Source organism: Cariama cristata, unplaced genomic scaffold, assembly GCF_000690535.1.
Source record: "Cariama cristata isolate BGI_N322 unplaced genomic scaffold, ASM69053v1 scaffold4044, whole genome shotgun sequence".
Lineage (NCBI taxonomy): Eukaryota > Metazoa > Chordata > Aves > Cariamiformes > Cariamidae > Cariama > Cariama cristata.
In genome coordinates, this window is record NW_009611088.1 from 54,676 (window position 1) to 67,897 (window position 13,222).

General features: G+C 37.1%; 1 protein-coding gene across 1 annotated transcript in view; it reads right to left on the reverse strand.

The window, feature by feature from the left end:
- Positions 1-7,698, reverse strand: part of R3HDM1 (R3H domain containing 1) — a 55,781-nt gene extending 48,083 nt beyond the window's left edge. The window contains 2 exon segments of the mRNA XM_009698101.1: positions 6,384-6,594; positions 7,512-7,698. Coding sequence (XP_009696403.1) covers positions 6,384-6,554 — 171 coding nt within the window. The 5' untranslated portion in view covers positions 6,555-6,594; positions 7,512-7,698.
- Between the last annotated feature and the right edge of the window lie 5,524 nt (positions 7,699-13,222).

Genomic DNA, 13,222 nt, shown 5'->3' on the forward strand with positions numbered 1-13,222 from the left:
GGGTTTGCAGGGATGAAGAGGGGAAAAAGAAAGATCAACTTAGTTATACAGGATATAAGATATTTTAAACTAGCCAAACAGAATTTCTAATACTGTTAACCAAAACTTTACACCTAAGCTACTGCTCACTAATTAGATAAGACATACTTATTTTAATCATTTTTAAGAGTGATTAAAAAAACCCCAAATACACAAAAAAAACCCAAAAACCCCAAAAAACAGAGAAGAGATTGTTGCTGGGAAGCAGGAACCATATCATAATTAAATTTAATTAAGATCTGTACACAGCACATATTCCCTCCTCACCTTACCTCAGGAAAGTCTCAGGAATCCATTGCAGCCAAGGTTTAAGTATATTTGTTCATGTCACATAAAGTTAAGTAAATGCCTCAAAATTTAATTGATATTGAAATTGAAATGACTGAGTATTGAATCTGAATTCTTTGTAAGAATGTTTAAAATTAATGTGGTTTTCAGACTTCAATCACAATAGGACAAGTTTGATGGTACATTCCTTTAAGTGTTTTACATGTGCTGTATCTCATCTTCCATTTTGCTTGCAGGATTACAGTTCTGTTTCCAGGTTGCAAAGCCAACCCAACTGACACTGTCAATTATGCGGTCTTTAAAGGTTTTAAGATCGGTGTTTGCAACCTATAGGGAATAAGTTAATCAATGCAATATAGGATATTCAGGGTTGTAAACTATGGTATTTGAATATCATAGTGCTCAATTTCATGAGCACCTAGCAATTTTTAGAGACCAAAGCCAACACCAATAAGATTGAGGACAGCTGGGTCGCCAGTGTAGGAGGGAGATTCTCCCTTGTCTGAAATGACTCAAACCTCAAAGTTACATGAGGTAAGCACCATCCCACCCATTATATTAAGACTTGTTATCTAGAAACAACTGCCTTGTAAAACAATCCTTTGATAGGTGTGGATTCCTTGCTTTCCTGCATGTCTTTAAGGATGTGAACACCTGAAATACAAGTCCCCACATCCAACTGTAACTGACGCTTGACAGGTAAGAAGCACTGGAATAAATCTGGTATGGTTGGACTACAGGGACAGGCAATGTGAGAAAGGGCCTATGATGCAAGGTCTGCACCTGGAAATACAAACCCCAAAGTCCTGTGACACCAACAGTAATTGCACTCACAAAACCTGAAGACGATTGGGTACAGTTCCTTTCTCGGGCAAAACCACACCGACTGAGGATAATTACGTTTCCACTGGAATTCCAGGACAATAGGTAGTGTAAGCATGTTGTAGCTGCTAATACACATTTTCTCTCTTTTCAGGTCTGTAGATTTTAGTTCTGTTCTAATTTCTCTGCATTTACTAAGTTTTGCTCCTACAGAGCATCTTTATGTTCCCCATTTGTGAAAAACAGCTTATAGCTACTTTAGAATATGCAATCCTTAGTGAGTGCAAATTAAGCAATTTCTTTATATTTACAGCTCTCAAAGACTTTTACAGACTTGAGAAATCACTGTGTTAATGAAAGCAAGATTAAAAATAAATGTATGCCCCATTTAAAGTCATTATGGGCATGATCTCAAGACAGTGTTTAAAAGCAAGTATTCCAAACAAATGCATAATGAAAATAATGATTAGGGTTTTGTCCTTAAAACAAAACAACAACTTTTAAGACCAACTACTACACTTCATTTCCAACTACAAAATAAGAAGGGAATTAAGATAGAGTTTACCAAACACATATAATAGTATATATGCAGGCTTTCAGTAGGAGTATTTGCCTATTTTATTTTTTCCTAATTACCTCTGCAGATCATGTATATTAAACACAAAGTAAAGATCTGGAGCTGCTAAATGCCGCCTTCTATCATCACTATGCTGTCTAAACAAGTTGGATAAAAACAGGTCAGGCACAAGATGGCAAACTTAGAAGTGTGAAAGGTTTTGTGAGAAGGTACTATATCTATTTCTGAAGTACCGTCTGGACATTTCAGAGGACAGGCATGACATGACAGACCTGAACAAAGAGTGTTCTAAGGACATTCAGTTTTCACCTTTCTTCTAAATTTTAAATTCAGTTACGGGCTACAGTCCTAACAACCACAGATAGCTTTGTAATATTGAAGGAAAGAACAGCGTGGTCTATGGTTCCTTGCTGTCCTGTATTAGTGAGTAGCAGCGGCAATTTTCCATGACGTGGTAGAGGATGACTGTTGGAAAAATAGTTTCATCATTGGACACACAGGCATTTTCAACAGTTCAAAAGTAACTAACCAGGATCTGCCCAGTCATTTATCTATTAAGAGTATTAAATCACATATTTTGGAGAAAAAGACAGGTAAATCCTGACAAGACTAAAGCAGCTAGGGAGGAGGCAAAGAAAGGCTTCAGAGAACTCAAGCTGTAAAATAGAGAGAAAACAAAGGTTTGTGCTAGTTATAGAGGGAAGAAACTTGTAGAGAGAGATGCCTAGGTGCTAAGTAAAAAAAATTAGTGTAATTCCTCCAAAGCACAGGGATATTTGCATAATTAGCATAAATCCAAACCAGAATTATACTCAATACAACGTTTGCCTTGCCCATATCATACGGTGGATGGATACAACTCTTGCATTCATGCACCAACCTCCATCCTTCTGTGAGGCTTTTTCTGTTGATGGTATTTTGGTTTTACTTTCCACAGCCTGCAAGTTCTTTTCCTGATACTAGTGACATGCAGCCATCCCATCAAGGGTCTTACATCTACTTATTTATGGTTACTTTTCAGTGCAGAGGTGACAGTATTTAAGACTAACATTCTTCTTCCCCACAACCCCCATAATGCATGGCCTGTAGAATAAGAACAAACCTCCTTTTCTGGATTATACATAAGCCAACGTGAATTGTTAAGGAGATTTTAAATATTTTTTTGGTTTTTTTTTAAAAAGTAAGTCTTCCTAGTAGTGAATAAAAAGCATTATCCTGTAAGATAAATCCAGGCTGTTTATTTAATTTTTTGTCTATATTTCCTGACACATTAACTTTGTAACAGGAGTCCTTCTAGTGGATGAAGTATTGCCTGTCCCACCACCCAGCGACAAAGGCAACAAACTTCAGACTCTGTATACCAGCTAATTCAGAACTAGTATGTTGTCACCTAACCTGGATAAGATTAACAGGTGGGAGACAACAGTGAGTGGTGAACCTTTTTGATCACAAAAACTACCACAGTGCTGACATGTGCATGACTTATGTAAAAGTATTTTTCATATGAGTGCCTCTTATTTCCACTCCCATTTAAATGTTACTCGATGGTCACTTCAAAACGCGACAATTCAAAAATCTTCCCTCATAACATCTAATATCAATTACAGTACTCTTGCACTGCTTAAAGAAATCGGGAGTGCTAGTCAAGTACTCTAATAAGATATTTTTCTCATTCACATTATACCTCAACAGTGTACGCAACAGCAAATAGGTCACTAATGAACAATATCTCAAAATAATCTGGAATTTAGAGCCACAATTACATTTCAAAATATAATGACCAGTTTCTGGAACTGGAAAGATCCAGAAACATACTTGAAGTCAACCCATGATGGGTTTAGACAGTGGAAAGATCATAGCCTGCTTCTTACTTGGCTGTAAAGAAGTTAGAAATCAAGTGATAACTGTACTTGGGAATACTATTCTGGTTTGCCAATAGGTATGAAACCTATTAAGCAAGTAGCTACAAAAGCCAGAACCAAACCCCATACAACTCCCACCCCCCAAACCCATCCTCTGATATACTCAATTAGTAAAGAAAAGAATACAACAAATTCCAAGAAGCTTCTGATAAGCTTCTCTAACATTTCTCAGCAAATCCTTTGCTCTTTTTCCCACCACTACAGTAACATTTAACCTGCACTTAATGAAAAGCAGTACACCCACTGAAATTTCAGTAGTCAAACCATTTAATCATCCATTAGGTAAAAACTTGCTGACTACTCTACTGTTCCCAGAAGTTTTGTTTACCATGGACAGGCCAAAATTTTTGGTTTGTATTTTAGCATAAAACATGTTTTCAATGAAAAAGCTTCAAATATACGACATATATATTTGCACTAGCAACTATCACAGTACAAGTGACATTAACTTTTACTCACTTCAATTATTGCAAAGGGCTTACACTAGCAAGGTTCCACTTCGCAATTGACTGTCTTCCTACCCCTCTGGAAATCAACATCGTCAGCCTACAAATTCAGTTTTTAATTACACTACTCCTGTACAGAACAGCAATGTTCTGATTCTGATGGAGACTCCTGGACACACCACTCACATCAACACTAAACGAAGACAACAGTAAAGCTGTCTCCATCAGCCAGCCTTCATTACACAGTTGTTCAGTTCATCTTGCGAATGCCAGATAATTATTTCAGCCATCAGCTATTACTCCTGTACAAGAACAAAACCAACAGCCAACCCCCTCGCCAAACCCCACAGCCATTGACAACACTGACAGATTCATTTCTCTAGACTGACTACACAGCAACACTTGTTTGCAGGAAGGCAGATCTGCCCCTTGAGTCCTACAGAAGTTTCCATGCTAAAATTTGTTGAGTGAGATTTGTTGGAATGAGAAAATGTGAATGAGATTTTTCCAAGTTACTGAACTGTATGAAAATAAACCTTAAACTAATTTTTAAGGCTCACAACTAAGATACTTCATTGATTAAAGAAAATACCAGCTCAGCTATAACATCTGCCAGCTTTTCAGTAGCAGTTATTTCTCATACGTTACAGAAGTATTTCATTTTAAGGATTTATTTTTTCCATAAAATTATCTACTTACACTGATGCCAGCCTTAATAAAGCTAGCAGATATTAAAGTGTAAAACTGTATTGTTATTACAGTGGCCTACAAGATTTATTTGGAAGCAATTTAACATAGCAGATAGAGCTTACTTCACTCAGTGGAATATTGAATTGTTAGTCCTGAGCAAAACTACTCCCAAAAGAACCTTTTACTCAATTCTCAATAACAAGAATCTAATAAGCTACTATCCTGTTTTTGCAACCCAGAGAATACTGCCATACCCCATATCTCAATCAGGATTTTTATTGGAAATTTGTTTATTATCAACCCACAAACATAACATTCCTACAGGAAACTAGCTTTTGTCAAACACAAGCGTCTGTGTTTTCTACGAGACATGCCCCATTTTCTACGTTGTGCCAGAAAATTTCAGTTGCTTTCCTTAACTCCTCACCTCATCTAAGACACTCACAGTCTTCAATGACCAAGTGGGCAGTCTCAGCCAGGAGTTAGCTAGTTTGTCCCATGTGAAGGAGAGCCATCTTTCAGGACTCTTGAGCATAAACACTAACTGTACAACTAAACCCTAAAGCTATTAAATCTGCTGCCATCAATTCTTAACCCATCCTTATTGGTGTGTCCTCCTTTAACACAAGAGTTTTTCATTCTATTTCATCTGCCTCCTCCTCACTCGAAATTCAATGCCACGATTTCTTGATGGGTACATCTCTCACCTTGCAAAGGCCATTCATTCATATGCATCAGCTCTTCAGTGTATGCATGAGGACTGACTAAGCTTTCCTACTTAATAAATCACGGACCAAAATTGTCAAGTGGTGAAGAACAGAGGAAAAGGGAAGGTACAGGGAGTACCAGCTAGCAGTCAAGACGGGATGATAGCCAGCTCACTCTGCCATCGATGTAAGGGAGAAAGAGGGTGGACCTTCTGCTGGTGGCTAGGGCAGGTCCCAGACCTACTGTCCTTAGGAGCTCTGCCGACTTGATTCCCCTGGCACCTGGGGATTTGGATTACCTACACCTGATTACTTTAGCCTTATGCTGTACAGCTCTGCTGTAAAAGTTACACCTGAGCCCCCTGTAAGCTGCACACAGCTCACGAGCCCTAGATTGGTCACCCCTACTGAGGGCAGACATACTGAGCTGTGCTCTAGCACTCTGTTCATACAAGTAACACTCAACATTTTAGTGTTCTGATCAAACCGCACTATTACTATATAGCATATTCTCAACACAGCCCAGACTCTAAAACTCAGTCAGGGTTCAACAGCAACAGCTTGAGTGCTTAGTTTTTCCTTGTTTGCTACAGTGAAAAGATTCAGAAAAACACAAATATGGACAAATTGTCTGGTTCCCATGAAAATCGCTTGTCTACTCCAAACAATTAAAAATTACTGTCCCTCATATTTACATGAATATAAACAGAGAAGTGGGGCAAAGGAGGAGAGAGGAAACAATAATCATCCTACTTGCTTCCCTAACACTGATCGAGTTTTCCTGACTTGTACCAAAGAAACACATAAGAGGATCATGAGAAAGGGAGAAGAACAAGACACAGACTTATATAACATGATATATTAGTGAAAAATAAAGTGAAAAGCTTCTTACCAGCATATTGTTTTTGCTATCAGGACAATTTTCATCCTTTTCCGCTTGAATCTGCTCCTGACTTCCTGATTTTATAAGGTTTTCAACTGGGTCTGTACCTTTAAATTCAGCTTCTGAACCCTTCATTGCATCGGTTTCATCTTTTACAGTAAGAATATCAGACATCCTCATTAGAAAAGGTTATTTTAAAATTCTACAAGAAATATGGAACCTTTAGGACAAAGAAAAAGTGGATCACTGAGTAATTTAAAATTAATTAATAAAAATGTTACATACCTCAACACCTACCCAAAATAAACACTATTTTGCTGCCCCCCTCCTCTTACAATATTTTTTCCTGTCTTGTGTCAGAGGAAGAGAATGATCACTTTCTTTTTAACCACTTTTATCAAGAGGCTTATAATAACAGACATCTACACAAATGAGAACTAAGAGCTACACTATACGATAATGTTTGCAGATTTTCCCTTCCATATTTAAAAGAAAAAAACACAACAAAAAACCCCACAAAAAAACCCCACACAAAACCCAACACCTGAACATTCAGATACTCCAAATTAAACCAGGTTCCAACAGAAAAAATGGAAGCTTTTCTCACTTGAAAAGAGAATTACACATAGATTTATTTTAAAAGAGTTGAAAGCAAACAGATGAATCATAACACATCAAGTGTGCAAACATTCATAAGTTTCATTAAAACTTTTAAGTCTCCTAGTTGCCAGGTAACAACTGGACAAATTCTGATGCAGGAACTATACCTACTAAAAGTAGTGAAATTAAATAAAATTGAGCACTCTCTCAAAAGCAACAAAGAAGACAGCGAGCACTTTGGTAATGAGGATAATAACAACCGTTATCAGTAATTATAATTCATAATAATAATTTTAAATACTATATAAAGATAACTAATGATTAAAGTTATAACAGAACCACCCCAAATTTTACCTAAGAAATAAGAAATACAACTTCTTGTCATCACTCAGCTACAGTGCAAGATGAAAAACCACGAACAATCCGTTTCTTAAAAGAAATGAAGAATAAGATCTGAATGCTTAAAGTCCTTCACAGAAAACAAATAACAATGAAATAACATTACGGAAAAGTCTAAGTAAGTATCTGATTTAGTACCTGATATGTCCTACAGTTTGGGGATTGTGGTCTCCCACAAAAATAAAATAAAATAATCCAAAGTTGCTTTTCACAGTTGTCAACCAAGATGTCAGTTGTAATGAACCATCTGGAATCTGGCAGGAGGAGTCCCATGTCCTTATCCCCAGTGTAGAGTCCTGGACAGAACTATGTTGTCTTGAATCAGCAAGAACATCCCTTTTGAATGCCTAAAAATCAACAAAGGAAATACACGATATTTTTATTTGCGGAGGGAGGGGAGAGGGAACATGTTTACACTCAAAAACTCAAAACAGTCATTTCAAGGCAAAAAAAAACACAGAAGAAATCAGCATTTGTCATATCTATTCATTCTACTTGCTTTATGAAGCAGTCGTAATATTTTTTTATTAGGTTTCCAAGATATTTCTGTATTACAGAGTTAACAAGTAGTCATAATAAAGATTTTGTTGGCATTCCTAGTGAAATTCTGTTTCTATAAACAAGCAGGTATCTTCCAGAAGTGTCTCAAAAAACAGTTTGAAATACGCAGCCCAGCAGGTGTGGAGGAGTAATAAGGCCATGAAAGCTCACAAATCCCTGTTAACACAACATTTTTCTCTTTGTCATAGTTGATAATCTACAAGCACATTACATAATCCATGTTTTAGGCAACTTGAATTACTTGAAGACGATTTTATTTTATTGAACAAAGTAACTGCCCTTGAATAAGGATTTACAAATTTCAACAAGACTGACAATATTCTACCTTCCCTCTTTTCCAGATTTGTTTTTCTGAGAAATAAATAATATCACCACCCAGACCAAAGCATGCATTTGAAGTGGTTCACAACAGCAGACATCTAATAGCAAACAAAACTTAACTCTGAGGAAGACACTTCGTTGTGCTGAACTACTCCCTCGGTATGACTGAGAAGACTGCAATGGCATGAAACTGCAGCCCAATGGCCCACAGACTTCCAGGTTTCCTTGCAGGTGAGACTAAAGTGTGGCTACAATTACTTTCTACATCTGAAGAAACATACAGTTTGATAAGAGATACGAGATACTATAGACCTTTTGACTTAATAAATCTTGCTGCAAAGAAGTATGGAAAAGAAAGATAAAAGATGGGCTGTGATTCAGGCCTGTAAGAGTTCCCATTCACTGAATCTAATGGAGGGGAAAGGATTACAGGTGAAAGAACAAATTAGAAATAAAAAGGTGCAAAAATGCAACAAAGGATATGTAGTACCGTTTGATTGTACAGTTGGTTTTTCCAGACAATCCAGATGGTGATTTAAGATTTATGAAGAAGCTCAGATTAACAACCTTTACTGTAAACAAGACTTGAATAGAGAAGCTGTTCAATTTCATTGACTGACATGATTTGTATTGTATTTAGATAAATGTTAAAAAAGATTACAGGCTGAAGGTAGGAAAAAAAACATTTACGTCCAGTTGCAAATATTACATTGGAAATTAAGTGTAATTTAATTGCTACCCCCTACAGAAGTCACAAATGAAGTAACTGTAATCAACATCCTGGAAGTTTTTTCTTTAATCCTATCAAATTCACTAAGAGCTCCTGTCCCTTTACACCACCATTTAAAAAAAAAAAAAAAAAGGATATCAGCAAAGGATACTCAGTTAGCAAAACTCAGGCTGCAAACATATTTGCTTGCCTATGCCGATCTAGAAAATTTGACACACAAGAAAAAAGTCCTTATATTTTCTACAACCACCTAACTGCAGATCAGCTTATAACTTGTTATGAACAGAATTTTCACCTGCAGACAGATTTAAAGCCTGCAGATTTTGTGCTACGTAACCTACAGTAAAAGGGACAGAATTGAGGAAAAGCTGTGTAGTTTCAATTCACATAAAATAATAGATATAGTTTGGCTTTATAGAATGTAGCTATTTTGAGTCAACCAGAATCACTATATGCACACCCATGAGTAAGTAACAAACCCTGTGCTTCAGATTAACAGCAAAACACACGTAATAGAAAGATGAATCTTTCTTATCTGAAAAAAAATTACTTTGAGTAATAACAGCCATAGATTCTTTGAAATTAGTAATGCAACCTTGTGTCTGTGACCCACAATAGTAAGTTATTAGTACTTCGATAACATTCCATTCCCAAAGTTTCCTCTAATTCACACAATATTCACAGCTGAGATAATTTGGTTCTAGTTTCTAAACTTGCACGGATTGGATTAAAAAAGACTTAAGGATTTTATGCGCTGCAGACTGATTGAGGGAACAGGTCACAGTCCACCCTTATGAATCTCACCTCTTTTACCTCCCCATATATTTGGATGTTAATTTGTGTCCCATGCAGGACAGAAAAAAGGAGAAGCAAGCAAGAAGGCAGACCTTAAGAGTCGCTCTACTGTTTGGAAAGAAAATAGGGTCTAGTAAGTAAACTGATTAAGCTGATTTACACCAAATCCCAACACTGGCCATAGACTGGATGGCAATATAGACCAACATAGGTCAGCAGATTTTAGTAAGAGGGATATGGTACCTCTGCCCTAAAATTATCCAACAGTTGAAAGGACTGAGTATTAGTGGTAGAACATTACATTTTTGCACTTAAAAATTCAAATAGCTAGTACTAGGTCTCCCCTCCAATTTTAGTATCTTTTATAGGTGACAACAACAAGCACCTACTTTAATGACAGTAAGTGCAAGAACTTGTATGTAAGAGTGGAGGATAACATGTCATTTATCTTCTTTAACCTTCAGGATTGCTGTCCCCATGTAAACACTTACTGTTGAAATGTACGTTCTTGCCCTTCATCATCATATTGGTAATACTATACCACCACCATCTGTCCTAAACTCTGTTAACTCACTCTCTCTGAAAAGTGGTAACCATTTTGTCTAGGCAACTATTCTGAATGTGCCCCTTTTCAGAGGGAAAGTTATTATCAGCTGTGAGATGGAAGTCGAGTACTATGTAGACACATGCTTTTCAGTCTGAAGATCATAAAAACTGTCAATGCTGTGCTCTTATCAAGCAAAGCCATTCCTGAGTTTTAAGATGGAAGCCTCCTGCATCACGATATATGGAAAACCACTGAGTCCTTTGTTTCAGGTTCCGACTTGAAAACCATCACATACAAACTCGCTACATTGACTTGTAATGAGTGAGGATATTTCTGGGAACAGGATCTACTCAACTTAATCCAATTTCTCTAACAGGCATCAAGACTTCCGTCTCCTTGTTGGCAATGTAGATGGGGATAGGAAGCTTTGCTCTGCCCATGACAGAAAAAATCCATTCTTTTTCTTTTAAAAAGAAGGTAGAAGACAGAAAGTGATTTCTTTGTTCTTTGTTAAAGTTATTAGTGATATCATTGTCATCAAAAGACCACAAGAACAGCTGTCAAAATAACTAGTATCAATCAAATTCAGGGCAGGAAATTGGCTGTCATCGAAAGACCACAGGAACAGCTGTCAAAATAACTGGTATCAATCAAATTCAGGGCAGGAAATTGGATTAGAAGGGTGGGGGTAAAAAAAAAAATAAAATCTACATTCAACATGCAAAGTGGACACACTGTCAGTGTGAAGGTAAAATGAAAATTTATTTCTTACCCTTCTGTTCACCAGATATTTCAACAGAATTCTCGCACAAGTTGAAAGAGAATCCCTTGTGGACAATCTCTATCTACCTCATTTTTATTATGAGTACTTTACCCCCTAACCTGACAGTCAAAATCAGTCAGTGCTGAATTCCCACTGAGGTCTGTTGCAAGTCATTCAGAAATCTCCAGATCATAAGCAGCATGTTGCCTTAGCTCTCAACATTTGCTCTAGTTACATCTAAAGCTGTACTTCTTTTCAGAAGTTGCAGCATGTTGCCTTAGCTCTCAACGTTTGCTCTAGTCACATCTAAAGCTGTACTTCTTTTCAGAAGTTGCTTTAACTTTTTTATCCGAGCACTAAAGGCTGGAACTTAATTCTCCATCTGTACTCTCCCTGAAACCAGACCACGCTTATGTGAAACAAGACAAAGAAAGCCACACTTGCTGTACTGTATAGCTACGCTAGTGTTTAAAGAAAAGAAAGCAAAAACAATCAATGTATTAAAATTCTAAGCAGCAAGTAGCAGTAGTTGAGATGTTTGTCTATCCCAGCACCAGAAGGCCAGCAATCACAGGGAAGACAGGTGAGATATAGGACCAAGAAGCAGCTGGCGGTGGGGAGAAGTAAACATTAAGGCACAGAGACAGGCAGTAAGAAAGTCTGGTATTTGCCCCAGCTTTTTACAGACATGTGAAAAATTTGTAGTTTTGTTATATTTGTTATCTAATTTCTATATGCTGAATATGAGAAGAGATACAGACAGAAACTGATTCGCTCTGGTACCTCTAGGTTTCCTATAAGCATTTCTAAAACACGTCATAGTTCCAAAGTCTTTCACATCTTTCAGAAAAGCAATCCTAGGGAAGATGAACATAGGATGTAATACAGAAGATTTCTGAGCAGCAATCAGGAATCCTCCATTCACAACTACAAGAACCATCTTCACAATCAAATGAAGTGAATAGGCTGGGAATGTGCTCAAAACAGTGGGGATGGAGTCGAGAACAGACTACATTAATCCAATAAAAGGTATCTACAATTACACATTTTTGTTGTTGGCTTGCTTTCGATACATTTTATTTCTTAATTCTCCTAGCACAGAGTCAAAGAGCTGACATTACTTAAAACCAGAGGAATTACAGCAGTACATTATTTTCTATACTATTTATGCTGTATTCCATTAAACTGAGAAGAATCAACGTTGGGTTTACTTCTATTCTGTTTGAAGCAGGATTATAAGGATAATCTTCAGTAGAGAGGAAATATCAGGAAGGAGAAAAATGTATAAAAGATGCTCTGCACTAAACAACAATTACCTTTACTACAAAAAGACTAGACTAGTTTGGTCCTCATCAGAAGCTGCACCGTCTACTTAACAGAAATCTACCGAATCACCTGTTTTTCTTTTGGGAGATCTCAGCTTTGTATAGGATCCATGTTATTTCAAAAACTCTGTTACAGAAGTAGCTGGATGAGGAAAAAAAACCACCATCAAACCAACAAACACTGGCCTCTTACCACAACTTACACAGCAGCTTCGTGCAGCAACTCCCTCCACAGCACAAGTGGAAGAACTGATTGATGAGAACAGCAAAGTCTCTGGGAACAGTCTTGCCTTACCCTCAGCATATTGGTGATACAAATCTTCCTTGGATGTGCTTTTTTTTTTTTTGAGAAAGGTCAGGACCTTCCCTAGAAAAACAGATCTTTGAAGGCTCTTTTATAGAAAGACTTGCCACATCAAGAGCTTTTCCAGCTATTTTTCACCTCAGTTATTTTAGGCAACATTTAAACACAATATAAACATATTTATATTAGCATCATAACCTCAGTGTTCCTGTGATTAGAACAAACACCAACCCTCCCAACTAACCAAAAACACTCACAAGTTAGTTACATATGTTTCTTTGTTAGGATGGAAGTGGAAAATGTTTATGCCTTAAGCAAAAGGAATTTTTGTCTCATTCTTACATTAACAAAATCTGCAGGCAAAACTAAAAGAGAATTACTGCATTCAGCTACTGCTTGAGTTCTTGAGGACCACTATCTACACACGGCTCTCGGGAACAATTAATTTTGGCAAGTTAAACCGATGCCTCAGACAGCGAAATCAACAGAGAACTCCCTGCTGT